Here is a 19,969-nt window from a genome sequence, read left to right as displayed (position 1 = left end):
GTTATAGGCCGCCAAATTGCTCGCAAGCTATTCGCATCGTCGGCTAGTCACCAACCAATTTCGGGCACCGACAACGCCTATCTTCCTTGCACTATCGCGATCCTACCTTCCTCGTGCATACAGGAACCCGGCGAATAATTAACAATTATGGGTGGAGCATACTAACCTGCGTCGCAGCTGCACTTTGCACGCAGAAGGCTGTCAAGTGGATAGATATCCCTTTCCAGGAAACAAGCTGCGCTGGTAAATTAGGGCATGAAGGCTCTGTGATTAATTGTTGACGACCTTCCATTTTCACTTCTTTTTTTTATCAACTGCTAAGTTTTTGGGTAATGAAAAGGATTGTTCCACGGTCCTTTGTTCGTATATAATTAAGATTTGCAAGTTTTATTATTTTAATATAGCCAGGAAGTTGTGCTAATAAAAGCACAATTAAATATTAATCATATTGAATATTAATGTAAAAATAAAATAAATCTGTTTGTGCGGATGTTGATCCTGTCACGTCATCGTTTTTATTTTAATATAATATAATATGTATTGGTTTATAGCTTCTTCATTTATTGCTTACTAATAAACATGCATATATAAACTATTTTACAAATCTACATATATTGAAATCTCTTCTGAATGTTTTTAATCAGTCATCGTTATCTATAACAACAGGCACTCTGTCGCGCGCGTTTCAAATATTGATACCAGATTGAAATCACCAGCGAGACATATCAATCTCGATCGCAATTGAAATAGCGAATGACTTCTTATCAAGGTTCGTGGACTTTTCCGAAAGAAAAATACGACGCAAGGTTCATACTTAAACAAATAAATGTACGTTTTAACATATGCGCGTGGGTATCTGTAAAAAAAAAAACACATTTGCATATAGCAATGAAAATAAGAAGTGTACACAATGAAGTGCCCATAAGTATTTTGATGGAATGAAACGCCGTCCCGAAGATGCCGAGCCCTCCCATCGATTGCGGGTCGAATATTCCCATGTATAACCCCTACATCTTAGCGGGATATTGGCGTAGGTCAGGACAAGAGCGGGCGGACTCGCCCCTTCGGGCCGTTCAGATGGCAGATTGCACTCGCAAGCTCGCCCCATCGCGTTCGACCCAGAGTCTTCGAAAACCGGTAACCAAGTTCTCGCTGGAATTAATGGAATTCGGCCAAATGCCGACGAATTGAATTTGGTTCCTTCGGTCTCGATTATCATCCGGTGCCCTTCCTATGCAGTTGCTTTTCTGATCACTAGTCCAGTGCGTGGGCCGCTTCATTGTCTTCTCTTTGCCATCTATCTTACAAACAGCATTGTATTATCCGCATTCATGTCGGAGATTCGAATAGTTTCTCACATTATCACAAAGTTATTATACAGTAATATATTGAACAAAAATAGTAATATCAATTTAATATCGCGATATTAAAAATTGATAATCAATTTTTTATTATTATTATTTTACTTATAACTATGATATAAGACAGAAAATTTATTCGACGCGCAGTTTGATGAAATATATAAAAAATGTATACATAAAATCACACAAGAAACATTATCACAAAGATCTAGCTTTAATTGAATAAAATTAATTTACAATTATATTAATTCAGGATACTAAAATAAACTCCCTGATCTTTCTGCGAATGACCTAGCTTTCTTCCACTGTCATGATTCTCACAATCTCAAGAAGTCTATATTGAATACATTTATATCAAAACCGGCGATTTCAGATCGAAGCATAAAGTCGCTTAATCGCGAAAGAATACACATAGCTTTCAGTTAATATAAATGCAAATTTGAATTTAAAAGAATTATTATTTAAGAAAAATTATTATTATTATTATTATCAGATAATTTTATTAATCGTTGTAAATAGTTGATATTATCAGCCATTTACGTAAGACTGTAAAAGAGAAAGAAAGAGAGAAAGACAATAAGAAATTATAAAAAGTAACTTGTCCAATATGGGGCATAAGCAAAAGTCAATATCGCTGCATTGTTTTCTATGTAAAATTTAGGCAGTCATAATTTCACGGGCAAATCAATTTTATCTCGGAAGATAAATAGCTTGTCCACGCCTCGAAAATTCGTAACACGGGTAAACCTGTACATTGCGGAATTCAACGTATAAATCTCAAGCTTTCTCGGAGACACCGTGACCGTCGCTGGGGAAGCAACATTGCGAGCACTTACGAGGCAGAAAACGAAGGAAACATGGCAAGAGTAACGAAGAGACAATACTGAAAAAAGAAGGTCTCAGTGCTCTCGGCTAATAAAGAATTTATGGTCCTTGTTACCGGTATAGATTTCTACGAATTAACATTGATTACCGGACTTGGCCGCGCGCCGCGCGATAAAAACTTAGAAAACGAGCTAGCCCGGTACGCGCAGAAACCGATTAAACGAATTCATGAATAACTTAAGATCGTTTCACGACGCACCTGTCCCCCGTCCCTCTCCTTCTCTTCTTAATCCCCTTACTCAGGCTACGTGACAGTTTTGGAGTCGTTCGCACCGATCTCGTAATGTACTCGTTTGGACAGAGCTGACAACGTTGATGTTGAAAGTCAGATGGAATGATGGAAGCGTGTGATGAGGGTGCCTTGGTCTCAAATAGTTTTGTAAAAAAAGGCTTACACTAGAGAGTAATATTTGAGAGGACAAACAGCAGGATGAAAATGAAACTAAATCTTCATTTCTAAATTGAAATACATGTCATTTTTTTTTAATTTCGAGATCAAAGAAAAACTGTATCAAGTACAGAATTTGAGAGAAAAGTTAAATAGAAGAATATTTTTTTAAATAAACTTATTACCATAAATTTTTTAATAATTGAAATGTTAATACACATTTCTTAATTTTAAAATCAATATTTGTTTTACCACATCTTAATGGTTTAATTATATTTTAATTATATAGTCTTTCTACACATTTTATGTATGGAAATTAGTTATTTGAATTGAGAGTTCATACATTGCATACGTCTTCCAGTTACGTTGTATTTCACGTATTCTTATTCATAAAAACCTATTTTTAGCCGATAATAAAATTCTCTCGTCTTCCAGCTTTTCATGAGCCATAATAAAAGTTACAAGATATGCTAGACGCGAAACTTAATCGGATTCCAAAATTTTGAAAAGCTCGTGACTTGTCTTTAGGCTCCCTTCGGTGACGGCAACGACGTCGTATTGGATCCCTTGCTAGTAAAACGCGTGCAGAAATTAAACGAAGGTCGTAAAACCAGGCAACCGCACCTTCGGTCGCAAAATCATCCCGCAGGTTTCATCTTGTTTAGTCGCTCGTACGCAACGTAGCGTACGGAAGAGAGATTTAACGTTTTATGGACGTTTCCGCGGGTGATTTACACGATATCGGCTAATCTACGTGGATGCCCGCGGGATGTCGACGATTATACGACAAGAAACTTTACGCCTGATTTTTTTAATTTCTCTACAATACTAAAACAATGTCTTAACATTAGTATAATATTAACTTTAACTGCTTGCATTTTCGACAAATTATTATCATCGAACTGGAAAATTAGCCTGCAAAATTGTTGCCAAACTATCGGTATACGATCAATCATGTTGTCACTCGTGATATTATCACGCTTGTTAAAATTTGTTGGCAGAAATGTGAGAAATAAAAGTAAAAGTTTTTATCGAATTATGATTACAATCTTATAAAATTGTTTAAATAAACTTAATTTACATTGAGTTTATAAATCACTATATAAAATTTTAACAAATCTGTAAGAAAATTTTAAGAGAAAATATATAGCCCTCTTTAAAGTAATCTCCTTTTAATTTTATAAATTGATTAAAGTTTTTTTTCAATACTAAAACTAACTTTTAAATTCCTTTTCTTCAACACTCGATGCCATTTGGATTTTATTTAAAATGTAAAGGCAACTTCGAAAATCTTTTCTGAGAATTAGTATTGTACTTTCACCTCTTAATAAAAACGTATTTGTATTATACTTTCACTTCTTTTATTCGAGAAAATTTGCGGATTAGATGGATGATTGCCTTGTACTTTGTCAAAAACTCAGCTGGCTACGGAGTGCTACGTGAACTGGCATAAACTGTCGAAGTAAATTAACATAAATGGTCATGTCTGCAATATATCATAGCTTTTTATAAAATATACTTTGCTTGTAAGGCTCAATGGTAAAATACGATCGTCTACGTTTTTGATGCGAATTAATTACGAGGTACTACGCGCAAAATTTTAACACACCGTCGCGCGACATAAATCATGCGATCGGTAAACGGAACGATCGAAAATTGGATTTCTTTTAAGCAGTCATAAAATATATTTCGCGCATCTACTTATTTTTCTCTCTCTTCTCACTCGTTTCGATCGCATTATTCGAGATTTGAAACGGAGTGACTGCGAAGGAACGAAAGGGGGATAACTGGTTCTCATTTGCCGCCCGTTTTGTGTTTATAGTCCAGGGGGATATTAATCGCGAAATATACGAAATATTCTCCGCTGAAATACGGAATGTGGAATGTGGCGTTTCATGCGCATCCCTCTTTTATGCGTTGACAAATGCTGTTACAGCGTGTGCGCAGACCGCGAGCACGACGGATAATAAAAGAAACGCAACAGAGAGCTCAACGTAATCGTAGCCTTTTCTCTAAATTGGAAACCCAGCGTGTGATATCGCATTTCGTGTTCGCATTTCAAGGTCGAATGGTTTCGTCGGGCGGACGACGTATATACTCGTCACATAGAACGCGCTGACGCGGGTCGATCGTCAGAGACATTCAGTACACATAGCGCGAGCGACGCGTGAATCGCGGCGATTCACGGGACTGGATTTGCCGGATGAGCCGTTAATGAAGATAAAAATCTAATTAGCCGGCCATAAACGAACACTGGGAATTTTTAAGGCCGTCGCGCCGACATGTAGCCAGGCGCAAATTCATGAGCTTCCTCTACGCGTGGTAAAAAGGTTCTTTTCGATGCTGACGTCACGCGGATGAGAATGCGGTCAGTCCGGATGGGATACGTGATAGTTCTAGAAGTATCGGACCAAGAGGCAAATGCGATTAAAATATTCGCCGTAAACGACGGCCGTTCCTCGAGATTGTGCTCCTTGCTCGTTACCTGTAGAATTATAGAAACTTAATACGATGTATAAAAACTTGACAAAAAAATTATCATATAAATGTCACGCATATATTTTTTACATGAACTTGTGCTTTTTGCATATATGTTTGGCTGATTATCATACGAGTTGATTTGATAAATATAAATCAGTAAAGCTAAAAAGATATTCCAATGTTTAGCAAAAGCGAAATATGTATACTCTGATGAGACATGAGCGTTCTGTAATTCGGAAACCATTCACTGTAATGAATTGAAAAAACACACACACACACACAAACATACATATAATTTCATGAGAACCGTGATGTTATATTATATTATTAAAAAATTGTCCAATCTCTATTATCAATAATTGCCTAGCATCTCCGAGGAATACTTTTCACTAATTTTACGGTATTCTTGAGATAAAGATTTCTAGATCAATTAAATTTTGAACTAGCTGTTTTATTTTCAAGTGATTACGTACCCAAAAATTACATTTCTCTTAATTACGAGTCAAATTATCTTACGCTCAGCGATGTCTTTTTTTCGGCGTGTTTTTTCTTAAAGTAGAAGTTTCTTAAACGATTTACGCCCTTCTGTTATTAAAGTTGACCGAAGCTCTCTTTACAGAGCATTTTAGATAGAATCCGCTACTTGTTTCTATTGGAATTTTTGTCTAACGGTTTCTGGATAGAAATTCAGTAAAAAAAAGCTATAAAATATTGATTAATAAAAATTATAATAAGAGTTTTTACATTAATAATCGATATCTAAAAAGAATTGCGTTTATATTTAAATCGTACACATTAAAAGCTTTTATTTAACAGATTTATAATAAAACATGCGTTACTTTTTTGCAACATTATCTTATATACCTGTAGCTTTAGTACAAATTTGTCCTTTTTTTTCAATTACATAAATGTGTTAATAAAATTTGCTTTCTAGTCTATTCTATGAAAAAATGTTGAATTAAACATAGATTTTTGACAGTATACAACTAAATTATTGGCACTGGCTGCTGCGTACCCACTGAACATACTGAAGACGTATGACGGAACGAGTATACATCTTCTTTCTTTCGACATGCCCAGCGTCTTAATCTGTAAGAACATGATGTTATGGGGGCTTGCCAGACCTTATTTAGAGAGCATAAGGGCTCTGTAGAACCGTTCGCTCGAATTACGCGTTGCCTTATTTTCTTTCGTGCGAGGGGAAAATATCGTAGTATCCGTGAAAGACTACCGCCTTAGAAAAATTAATTAGGCGGAAATATTATATCATCCTGCCGTTAAGTTGCGTCACGGCCACATGTAACTATTACAAAAGAAATTTAGTATTATGCCCATGCATTCAAACGGGCAATAAATGATCACCACGAATGTAACCATGTAATGGTAGTGTAAGAAAAAAACAGAGTCTAAGTCAGAGGGATGATTTTCTGAAGCATTGTATCTGCAATGTTTGAAGGGACAGTATAGTTGTTGTAACAGCTGAAAGCTGCAATGCGATTTAAAGGGTTGCGTGCATACAATAAGGTACAGGAAAGGTGATCAGTACGAAGCATGCGCCAGTGATTTGGAAGAGGATTTTAAAAACATTTCCTCGACCCCATCGGAAGTATACTCTTCCGGCATTATATTACAGATACGTGCTTTTTAATAAAGGGATGTTATATCGCCCTTGGCGATACTTTTTCACCTGTCTCGCCGCTTAGGCGATTATGAATCTTAATGTATTTTAAAATACAGCAGACATGTATAGCAGATTGTAGCTATATTACGTTAAAAATTATACTATAACATGCAATGAGTCTTATCTAATTTAAACCCCTAAGTGTTTTATGTAATGTTATATTAAATATTTTGTGTGATGAAAATTTAATGTTACTGTTTACCGAATGGTAATATATATAGTATATATACATTAAAATAAACAATAAATATACACATTGATACAATACAATTTTAATATCTGTTATTAATTGATGGATATTTTGATGGATATTATTCATGCTATATTACATGAAATAGTACAAGATGTAATTAAATCATTCAATGCTGTGTGTCACTATGTGTTTGGTATTTCCATTAATAAATGAACTTTTAACTTTAATTAAAATAAAGTAATTAATATCACAAATTTAATATTTATAAATGTAATTGTGTAAATAGTCTCTTCACAATGCTATAAATTTAATAATTAACTTTATTTAATAATAACACACACAATACACCAGTTCAATCAATTTCTCTTAACGTAAAATTTTTAATATTTAAATTGTTATAAATAAAATAATTACGATTATCTCTAAAAACGAATAAAATATTTCGAATATTTTTAAAATATGTCTAGAAAATATGAAAAAGCATCCTTAATCTCGTGATCTCAGGTACCTAATTTCAAAATCTCTACAGGTGATCTTATTTCCAACTGTCACACTGTTTCCATTGCTTGTCGGAATTCGTAAAGTAGCTGAACTATTTCTAAGAATTATCAGTACTTCGAAGTATTGTATAAATCATTCTTTTGTAATTTTAAATTTTAAAATATTTAAACACTGTATATATAACATCTTTAAGATTTTGTCTCAAGTAATAATATTGTAGTAATTATAAATTGAATTTTTTGTTATATTAACAACGTATATGTTCCAAGGACAGATTTGTTCTCTTGAATATAATGAATTGAATACAAACTACAGTATTAATCATATTTTTCTTAACACTATTATAAAAACTTTCATATAATTAAAAACTTTTTTTACATGTTTAAGAACTTTTGAACATGTTTCTTTTACTTTACGTATGAGATAAATAAATCGAGGGATAATGCAAAGATGATAAGAATAAAAGCGCGCATAATAATAACATCCATTAACATGTGCAATATCTATTAAATTTGATGAATTAGTAAGAAGGTAAAATTTAAATAAAAAATTTTCTATCTATTTTATTCTAAAGTAAGATTCGTATCCTTGAATTGGTGGCCTCGGATGGTCCTGAAGGGTTGACGGAAGGTCAGGCAGGACGCCGCCAACATCAGTCTGCACACGTTGAGGAGGAAGCGTCTGCCGATAGCTGGAACAAAAAGATCAAAACGGACGTTGGCAAAACATCTGCGGAGAGGACGCGTTCGCGGACTCGCGCCGGTAGCGATACCTATCCCTCCGGCCGGCGTATACACAAGTAGACTAGACCAAAGCGTGATTCTATTGGAACAATAATGTTGCTAGAGAGACGAGTAGGAAAAGAATGGATAGTAACCCGTAATTTGTTCGTCCACCAGATGGCTCCTTCGTGACCAATGAACATTATGGCAAAGTTGGCTTGAAATTCAAATTCAAATGCACGGTCGTGTACACTGGTAAGGTATAGCTCGCGGCTGTTTTTTTTTATCTCGCTCTCTCTCTCTCCCTCTTTCTGTCTTACTACTAAACCATTTTGATTATACTCATTACCCAGGCCCTACCCAACCTCGTCCTCTCTTTCTCTCTCTTCTTTCCTATCTCCGTATACCTCGCTCTAGTTTCGGCTCCTCTCTCCAAAAACCTTGTTTCAAAGTGGTTGAGAAGAGCAGACCTTAGTCTTCTGTTATTCCCGGAAATTGTGGATCGTCTCGGATCGTCTTTGATAGGCATACATGTGCGCGTTAATAGTTTACGATGGTAGATGCCGAGCATGCTGCGTGTGATATCCATTGAGTTATTTTTGCGCATCTTCATGCCGACAACTAGGTTTTTTTTTAATCCGAGCTTGCTGGAAAGTGTCGACTTACGATATGCCATTACGTAATAAATACGGATTGCGTGATCTCACAAACATTGGACAAAAAACTTATAAAAAGTCTCGTCGCACTTTGTTGTTTCATATGTCACGCGTGCATTGCAAATCCAAGTGTATTTTTGAGTGTAAAATCGTGTTGTCACCTTTTATGCATTGAAATGTGTATTATTTTTGTTTACTTTTTACATTCTTAGATTTGTCTCAACATTAAATTACATGTACAAATGTGTAAAAATATTAAAATAACATACAAATGTATATAAAGTCATGTTACACGATTTTACATGCAAAAATATACAATATGAATTTGGAAATAGTTAAGCGTAATGTTATACTCGATGTAAATCCGAGTTACTCTTTTATTCAGAATAACGTAATCCTTTTTCGACATTTTGAACACAATTGCATAAATAATAAGTATTTAGAAGAGGAAAAATAGAATAAATTTAATTGTAAAATATAATTTCTGTTTGAAGTTACGATATTCTATTTTATACGTGATGTGTGTATGTGTGTGTGTATTTGAATATGTGTAAATTATGTTTTGTAAAAAACTTATATACTTATCACAACATTATGCAAAGTTCTATGATACATTGACATATAAATTTTACGATAAATTCCGACAATTTCATTATACTTTCATACTGAATATTTAAATTTTATTTTATGGAATAATTGTAAAGATTTGTTACAGAGTATTGCGTTTTTGCGTATTCTTACTGACGCGTGAAAATAAATCAATACAGTTGTCCTTTATTTAAAACCAATGTCCATGAAAAAATAGGCACAAATTATTTATACCAGTCTAACAAGTGAAACTTTTGTGGCGAAAGTACAAATATACCATGTGGAAGCGATTCTGAAGAAAGGTGTCAACAGGAACACATGAGGAGTAATCAGTCATTTATGCATTTTGTTGAGAATAAATCTTGACGATTAATCGAATTTTGCGTTAAAACTTATTTGAAGTACATATAATCGATTTTTTATTTATCATAATAGTATTTCTAATTAGAATAATCTTAAGACTGATTTTAATTTTGCCTACATTCTTATTATATAATATTAACATGAAAACTTCTCAAATTATAAACAAAATAATAAATAACATACATGGCAATTTATATTATCATTTAAGTTACAGTTACTATATTTTTATCTATTTGTGCAATTATTGTGCGTTTAAACAATTTCATTTAAAAATTTTGCAATTATATTTTTTAGATGATATATGCGTTTATTTTATAAAAACGTCGATGGATGCTAAGTGCAGTTGTATGACAAAGAAAAATGCTAACAGAAGTTTATTACAACGCAATCCGTCGAGCATCAGCGTTTTAAAGCACAAAGCAACTGAGATTAATTAGAAATTGCACGCGTGACGACGTGAAAATATCGGAAATTTTATCCAATCTGGTCGTATCCAAATATAAATAATAACGACAATATAATGGGAAGCTTTAGCGGAGCGAGATGATAGAACGAGTATCGAGGGCAATAATGCACAAATATTGAGACGTAATGTTGTGAGCGAAACTTTTACGCGAATGCTGCATGTCTAATTACGGTGTATTATTTTATGACGGTCTACGAGTGAAATCTCTCGCAGTAAATATCTATATATAGGTGCTAGTTAAACGCGGAAGTTAGCATTGCGAAGTGTCCGTTGTAGACGCATTGATCGATGAGCTGTAATCGTGGGAATGTACTTTTCGTGTAAGCTATCGTAGTGTAAATGATAATAAATGATAATAAAATGCGATAATGAAGAATCTACGTCTGTCGGCTCTATACACATTCCATGACGCATTTTGCGGCCATTAAAGACGGAAATGTCCGGTCATGTATTTAATCGACCTTGGATATTTTCATCATATATAGGCCGTCAGTATTATTTTTATTTTTTCAATAATGTCATGGGGAAGATATATTATTATATTATTTGTAAAATAATTCTTACCGTTATTATATCGAGAAACATATTATCGAGAAACACGCGCGAGCGCAAAGGCAAGCTATTAATAACATATTGCTGAAAGAAGAGTCTGAGTTTCTTAATATAAAGCGTATAGATGTTTTCTTAAGATGGAAGTTTACCAGAATATCACGATAAATGTCAACGGATCTTATTTCATACAAAAATAACAAAAACTGTGCGAAAATATTTTCAACATTATTCGTATCACAAAAATGTCATACTACGCATAATCAATTAAAAAAGTGATGTCATATCAGACGCAAGGTTAATATTATTATGTATAGTAAAATTTTACATAATATATACTATAATAATAAATTGAGTATTTGACTGATATATAATTAATACAAGAAGGTCTTATTTTTTTATGTATTTTATATGTATTTAATTACGTATATATAAACAGTTAATTGTAAGCATAAAAATACAGATTTAGAAGCTATATTACATGTATAAAAATATTAATACAATAGTTGGATTTAAATTCTTCACATTGCTACGAGTTAAATTATCGCATGTTTATATTCAAGGAAATATATTTGTACATATATAGAGAGACACGTGTATACTATGCATACAGATACATTAATTAATTATGCCGTCAAACCCAATTAAATCATCATTGGTATCAATGTGATCCAAGTAGCCGAAGTCTGCGTCGGAATGCACTTTCCAGGTGCACATACGTAATATTCTTTACACGTAGAATCATGTTAGCGAGGGGATGCAGGGGACACCCGCTGGACAACATTGTAGCGACTTGCGACATGCGCCGCAATTATCCATTCCCCGTCCCATTTGCGATTGTAATTAAGGACGGCGCGGGCGCGAATGCATTGGAGCGTTGCACCGATCGCAACTGATTGTGACGCGGTCCATGGCGAGAGTGGCGATTTCATAGCGGCGCTAATGCAACTAAATGCCTCTCTCACACCGGCTCATCGCGTCCGCTAGTTTAATCATTTCTATTTTTTTCACATCTTGCGACAAATTACCGTTGCTCGCAATTTTTGTCGGCCACTTTGCGACCGCAATACTGCCTGTCGTAAAATTGTCGTATACATCGCGTTAAACAGATCGTTTCGCTTATCTTAATTTTGAATCTTTACGTGGTAGCTTTTGCAGTAATAGTATGTTGAATAAAATAAACTGAAAAAGACGTACGCTAATCTGTAAATACAAGAAGAAAGAGAGAGAGAGAGAGAGAAAAGAATGAAATAGAATATGTAAAATATAGTAATATTTTATGTATATTTTATTACTTTCTTGATTTAGAAATTCTAATAACGGAATTAGTGTTCTCTCTTGGAATTTCCAAAGTTCTAATCTGCATTAAGTATGTAACTTACCGTGTTGCAGTACGTAGCTTCATTTAATCGGGTTGCACGGAATACACACAAAAAAAATGTCCAAGGCATCTGGGGCGAGTATCTTATCGATAGATGTAATTATGGGTCAATTAAATTAAGTACACGTGTCCGAGCGTGGAGAAACGACTTTCGTCGTTGCTGACATATCGGCACCGAGTGCAATTTTGTGGTATCTCCGACGTTGGTATCTGCATGTTACCGCCTGCAAATGTTACCGTTGGTATTTACCGGGTGGAACTTGTTTCACTTTCTTGCTAAGTAAAATACAGACTTTGTAACAACTTAAACTAGCTTGACGAATTATTAATAGACAAATAGCTTTCCCTCCCATCTTCTTTACACGAACAAAATATTTTAGTTCCGTGTTTTATCTCATGTTTTATATCACTAAAAATATACAATTTGATATTTAATATAATAGCGATTGCATAATTATCTAAAAACCTGCAAAATATTTATAAATTAAATATAATTGATTAAATATATTTATATGTTATGCAATTTGCAATATGCAATTTTGAAAAGCTGGTTTTGATAAACCATGTAGATATTTTCTTCACACGAATTGATTCATCTCTCTAATATTATATAAATGCACGTTTCATGAGTGAAAAAGAAAAAAATTTCATACAAATGATACGTCACGTCATACATCGGTGTCTCGTTTCGATACACTACTCCCTTTTCATGGTCACGTTTTGCTTTTGTACAACAACTGTCACAACTAAAATTTTATTTTGCGGCTTGCATGATCCTGTTTTCCACGAAAGAGTATGCGATCTGATCACGATAATCCATGGACAGGGGTTGTGCATCACGTAGACACATTTGTGCTTGTTGCGTGACTCCTCCTCTTCCCCCTGTTCGCTTTCTTTTTTCCCTTTTTCTGCCAATCATCCCTTAGATTTATCATTGTATCGCGTTTACTTGTACGGCGTAAAGTATAATGTGCATGTGCACGCGCGCATCTGGCGGAGTCACTGAAAGAAGGAAGTATAAACGCACACGCGTACGTTACATCACGCACCCGTCGTCATTAACCGGTTAACTATGAGCTAAGAAGCGAAAGGAGACAATTAGCATTGATTAATCATAATAATAACAAATTATTGCTAGGCAATTATTGCTAGGCAAATATTACGCCACGTCGCTATATCGATATATAAATGAATTAGCTTGAAGAAGTGCCCTTAGAAAAGCGATTCGACAGTTGCAGAAGGGTGTCTCGCCGGTGGCCACATGTTGCAACTTTCCAGAAAGGAAAGTTAAGGGAAAACGGAGGGAGAGAGTGATCCATTATTGCTGCCCGCGGCTTTGACGTGATACCCGTGCCGAGCTCTTCTTCTGCGCCCTGCTTTTTCCGTGCCCTACTTCTATACCACATCCACTTGCTCCGTTTAAACTGTCTATTACTTTGTACCTTGACGTTATTAACGATTATACTTCGAATTAGAAGCTACACGACGCGTATTCGCAACTCGCTCCGTCCAGATGGGAATTGCACGATTCCGATTGTATCGGTAATTATCGTAATGAAGCGGACGTGCATGCCGTTAATTTACCGCGATGTAATTGAGCGGCGACAAGTTTCATGCACTTTAATACAACGCCAGTATATAGGAACATCGTTTAGCGCAATGTGCTGCGAGCGGTACGAGCTACTTCCGCCATAGCAGCTGGTGATTTCGTTAGATGGCAATATGATGTAATATATATGCATGAATATGCTTACGATCCAAAAAAATGAAAGTGAAATTTAGAAAAAAAGTCAATTATTTTCACTAAGTTCAAATTTATAATCTCTATTATTATTATAAATACAATTTAGTAAATACTCTATTATGTGATTTCACTAAACTGACTTCTAACTAAAAAACATTAACCCTTGGTTGATGATTATGGTTAGGTTATTCGAAGCTCGATGGGTGTTAGTTTTTGAACATTATTTCCTTTACATCGTTTTTACAAGGGCGTAAAAAATCGAAAACCCGGAAACTGCTACCTTTTTATTGTTACTTTTATACATTTATACGCGTAGTTATTGTTTGGTCGTTCAATAGAATGCGAATAAAGAATGAGCCAGCCGCAGTCCTGAAGAAAACATTTTCCAAAGGTTAAGTTTGCAATAAATCATAGCATGATATCGATCTAGTGTTTAATAAAATTTTTGACAATTCTTAACAAACCTAAATATTCTAAGACTTTTAAGATATTACATTTAACTAGTGTAATTTTTCAAAAATCTTATACCTCTACTTTAAAAATTTGAAAGTTAAATAAGGAAAACAATCGATATAATCCTACCGTATTTTTTATTCATAAATATCGGATTTATTATGTTATTTAGTATGTAATTTAATAATTATCTTTAATTAATGTTTACCTGCCAAAGTAGTTTATTGATATTGTCCTATGTTTTCAATTTATATGTGATATATTTTATGTAATGTTTTAATTTTAGATTTTTGTTTTTTACAATATAAAATATAAGTAATTTTAATATTTTTTATCGTAATTTTTAGATTTCTTTAGATAACCTGACAAGTTGTTTAAAAAACATACACATGTTCAGATTAGTATTTAATTATTTAAGTAAGATACCGTTAAAAAACAAGCAAGTGAATAACTTCTCTGTGGTAATTCAAATGTGGATTTAATTGAAATAATAACTTTACGATAAAATGAAATAAAATCTTAATAAAGTTCAAATATATTTCTATCAATTTTTTTAACAGAGACTTGCATCTTGCCTTAAAAATTCTATTAATCTTTTATTATTGCTCTAAACATTTATGAAGATGAGAACATCTATGAAGTAAGCTTCCAACTTAGCAAAAATAGATAACGGTTAATTGGATGGGTTTATGCGGCCTTAAGCGGCGAATATTATTTCGCGGCACCCGCGGGCGCGAATGCAATCGCCGAAACGTGTTCCATCTCAACACCCCGCTATAATTTGAAGAGCCGTGGTAGTGTGATATAGTTGCGTGATTGCGCTATGATTACGGTACATTAACGGTACATTGCACAATGTAAGTCCAGCAGAAAAGGATATCTTACAGCGAATCAGAAACTCAGAAAATAATTTAATTTATAATATTTATTCTAATTCTAAAAATTTAACACCTATTTAATAAGAAAAGAAACAGTTTAAAGAGTATAATTTGAAGTATTTTAGAATAAATTGTAAGCTCTGCTGCTTTAAGATTTTTTCTTTAAGAAAATGTTTTTATACAATAATGGAAATAAATACTATTTAGACAATTTACAAAACACAAAAACGTTTAAGCTGCAAAATTTTGTGTCTACTTGTAAAGTGATAAGTACAATAGAATTGCTACATGTTAGCTGGTTAGCAGGTAACAAAATAGTACATAATTGTTTGACCTAGAGCATTATTAAAGATGGGATAATATACCATAGAATTTTCTGCATTTTCAGGTAGATTTTTGGATATACTCATGGTGGAAGAATTCTTCCACCATGGATATACTAGTCTTTTCTTCAGTCGGCTCTTTTATTGATTCTTGACATTTATTCTTGAACACTACAAGGATGCAAAGGTTCAGTGACACCGTAAAAAAAAAAGAAGAAGAATGGATTAGAAACAGAGAAGAGACAAGTTTCTGGAATATTCTTTTTTCAAGGTATATATTCTACCTTCTTGTTGTCAATTGAAGTTGCGGTAAAGGGCTTAAAACGCATTAAAACACGTTTACACATAAGAATATACAAAAAAGGAGATTTGAAAAATTATCCAATTATATAAAAAAAGAAGCAAAAAATTTTTTAGAACCCACAATAGAATATGTAAAAAATATTGGTATGTTTATTTAACTACTATATTCATATTATTTTAGTATATATTTATATAGAAAGAATTAACCATTTTGTCTCAGTCAGCTGAGCAGAAATAAATAAATGATAAACAATATGTTTCTGTTTACCAATATTTATCCAAACAGCATCGCGTACAACATTTTAGCATTAAGATTAAGCATATGTCACAATAAAATAAAGCAGAATTTTGATTAAATAATTAAACATTAACAAATAATTTATTTTACTGTAATGCTTTATACCATAAATATTTATTACAAAAGAAAAAAGAACTTTAAAACAATACAACAATTTTCTTGAATTTTTATGAGAGATTTAAAATTTAAGGGAAAGTAATTTCTTTGCAATATACTTTAACTGAGGGATGTTCTAGAAGAAAGTTCTTAGGACGTCCGAACATTCTCAGGGCATCTTTCGAAGGTCTACGCTGTAGGGAATAAAAAGAATAGTGTTGATTATAGACGATTTAGCTCGTAGCGACTTCAACCAAAAATCAGTGTTTAAAAAAATGATGGTCATTAAAATATATTATTATAATACCATAAAAACTAATCTATCCAATAAAAAAGAAAGAAAGAAATCAATATTCATTATCTGTTCATAGAATGTTAAGGTGTAAAACTTTATCTTAAATAGTGCTACAAATTGATTTTCCGAAATAAGAACAAACATATGTTATTATTGGTCAGATTAGTTTAAGTAAAATGCAGTTTATGCATACAAAAATATTTATGGTATAAAATTCAAGTTGATAAAAATTTTGACGCAAACTTGATTAATGTAACTTTAGCTTAAAATTTTAATCAAGGTTTAATTCGGTAAAATATATAATACGCAAATTTAATACAATGAATGTTAAACAAACTTTAGGAATTTTAAATCTTAATATTTGAATAACTATTATTCAGAGTAAAGAAGTTGCAAAGATTCTATTACTTAATTTTTCGAAATCTATTATAATGTTTAAACCTGCATATTTTGAGACAGGCAAATAGTGTTGATGTGTGAGTGCATGTGGAAGATGACGTGTACACAGATCCTATGGGATTATGAGTTGGTGCTTTTATTGTTTTTCTGTGAGAAAGAGAGAAAGAGAGAGAGAGAACGAACTGACTAAATGAAGAAGGGATCGACGGTGGGGTTTGTATCTTCGAAGAATCTACGCGCATTTTCACTTAGGCAGGCTACACGATCCGACCGGCGTTGATGCACCCCACGTGGTTAGATCATTAGTACCGACTATTCGACAGTCTGCAAGTACCTGCCCCTGCCCTTCAAACTTGTTGCTTTTATCTTTAGTTTTTTTCCGTTATTTTCTTTTCTTCTATGATGATGGTAACTTCGCCTCAAGAATCTCATTTAACCATTTGAATTCTGGTCTTAAAAGAATATTATACAAATTGGAATTTTTGTTTTTATAAATGTAATTTACTTTTTAATATAAAGAATTTCTAAATTAATAATAAATTGAAATCCAAATTAGAATTTAAAATATTAATTAATTGCACTGTTTAAACTATGTTTAAGACTGTTGCTCCTGAATTGTAATATATATTATATATAGTTTATACAAACATTTATTATAAAAATTAATGAATTATTTAATTTTTTAAATCAAAGATATCGTACATACGTAATTAATTTAATTTAATTTATATCTTATAAAATTTATTTTAATATACTATCGATGACAACATTAAAAGTAACTAAGTAGAAATTAATTACATTTCAAGATTGATAACGATCACGCTGTGCTACAAAATGTTTATCTCGTTGAGATACTGTTATGTACAAGGGAATAACGGATATATGTTTTGCGGTTATCTTTATTCATGATTTTTTTGACATTATTAAACGTATATATTATATGATCGCTCTGATGTGCTAAGTTGACCTACGGCAAGTAATTGTCAAATCTTTAATTAACTATCCGGTCTCCGACATTGCTGTTCTCTTGTCGTCCGACAAAAATTTATCTAAGGTTGAGCAGATTGGCGAATGATACGCTCACATCATAGAACCTGTCCGCCTCCGGTTTCTTCAGATTCCATAACGTATAAAAAATCAGTGAGTCTGAATGAAGTAAAAATGGCAAAATTTATCCGTGAAATAACGGTAAAATAACTAAAAAAGCATTTATAAATTGCGGACAAAACTTATAGCTGAACTAATGTGTTATTAATTAACTTGCATTTGTGATGGAAAAAATAATAATTGCTAATTAAAATTAAAAAACATTTAATATTCTTCTGAAAAACACAACTTTTTATATATAAAAATTAACTGAAACTATTAGTACATTGGCTAACTCAATTAGTTTTTTTTCCGTATTAAAAGTTTGATGGCCTTTCAGGGAAAATTGAATGGAAGAGTCACGCTGCATGAGAGTCGCAATGATCTGCAGTTAGTGAATCTGTGCGTACCTACAAGATCAGCGATCGTTGTAAGTAGATTAATCGTGATGCTGCTCGACACAACTTGAAGCTTTAAAATAATAAAAATCCACGTATCTATCACGTGCAACTGCACAGCACTGCGTTAACTGATACCCGAATTTGCTTGTATTTTACTCGCACTTCTAAATCACTCATGTTTCTAATTTTAAAAAAACTGGATCACTAGCACAATTTTTGCAGTCATCTATGCAGTTATTTATTTATTTTTTTTTTTTTACTATTTATTGTATCGATTTCATACTTTATTAAATGAAAAATTCGTATCACATCATACGCAGTCAACAATTGACTGGTATGATTCGCTTCTAGTGCACTTAATGACGAAATTCTTTGTTGATGGAATGCATCTTGAAGTTGAGAGCGATGCAGACAAATAAACGATTAGTTCGTGATGGCATCGCTTTAATTCGTCGAATAGGAAAGAATTGTCACAAACGTGAATTATGATAATGACGTTAACAAATCTTTAAAACGCTTGAAAAAGAAAGCATTTATTCAGACAACTTTATTGCAGCACGCTGAATATTTTACACTAACTAAAATGTAGATTGCATTGATAATGTAGATAATATTAAGTTTAAGTGCCTAAAAAGATTACTATTCTAATTTGATAAAAATAGACAGATAAACTTATGAAAGATGTATTTGTATAAAATTATATTGTGCAATATTCATTATATAATTTACATAAATATAATATAACTAAATAAATGTAATATAATATAATCATTTTCGACATGATTTTAATGAATAGTTTGTGCATAATATAAGATTCATACATAACTTTTTTCAAAGCAGTTTTAATTTTTATGTATAAAATTACTTGTTATATTTAAATTTTAAATTTATATAAATTTACTGATGTTACAATAAAATGCAATTTTCTTAAAAAAATATTAATATAAGAATATATATTGAAATTTGTTAAATAGTTTATTTTATGTGTTTGAAATAAGTAGATAAATTAACGTTAAAAGAAGAAACTTATTCCAGTTAAACTGGAATTTACTAAAAAAGGAAAATATTACCAAATTAGAAATGTATATTTTTTATATTATATCTATGTATTCTATATTTTTGAGGTTATCTCGAGATACTGTGCACAGTATTTGGAGAAGCATTAACTACGTGAAGGGCGAGCATCCGACAGCTGCAGCTCGCCATTGCGTTGTTTGGTGGCGCGACGCGGCCGCGCTTACATTAATGCAATGACGGGCCTGCCATGCCATGGCAGAAGAGGGAGGTTCTTGAAGTAAGAAAAAGGATGGGGAAGGGAAAGGATCTCTTTGTCCTCATCGAAATCCTTACAGCAATACTGACCTGCTTCTCACTGGCGTAGACTATCATATCTTGAATCGAGTGCTGCTACGTACAAATTTTTTTCAAATAATTTTTCTTCCAAATTTATTTTTCTTAAAATACTTTTAATTAAATTT

At 32.8% G+C, this 19,969-nt stretch overlaps 1 protein-coding gene across 2 annotated transcripts in view; it reads left to right on the top strand.

Annotated features, from left to right (window-relative positions):
- Positions 1-19,549, top strand: part of LOC118644109 (nuclear receptor coactivator 5-like) — a 37,637-nt gene extending 18,088 nt beyond the window's left edge. Inside the window, exon 3 of one of the 2 annotated variants that reach the window (XM_036285702.1) lies at positions 18,431-19,549. In XM_036285702.1, coding sequence (XP_036141595.1) covers positions 18,431-18,559 — 129 coding nt within the window. In that variant the 3' untranslated portion in view covers positions 18,560-19,549. Of the gene's footprint in view, positions 1-15,678; positions 18,286-18,430 lie in introns of those variants that run through there. The other variant, XM_036285703.1, reaches the window with a different exon arrangement.
- The last annotated feature ends 420 nt before the right edge of the window (positions 19,550-19,969 follow it).

This window comes from Monomorium pharaonis, chromosome 4 (genome assembly GCF_013373865.1).
Source record: "Monomorium pharaonis isolate MP-MQ-018 chromosome 4, ASM1337386v2, whole genome shotgun sequence".
Lineage (NCBI taxonomy): Eukaryota > Metazoa > Arthropoda > Insecta > Hymenoptera > Formicidae > Monomorium > Monomorium pharaonis.
Note: the sequence above shows the minus strand (reverse complement) of the source record. Positions and strands in the feature narration are given on the sequence as shown.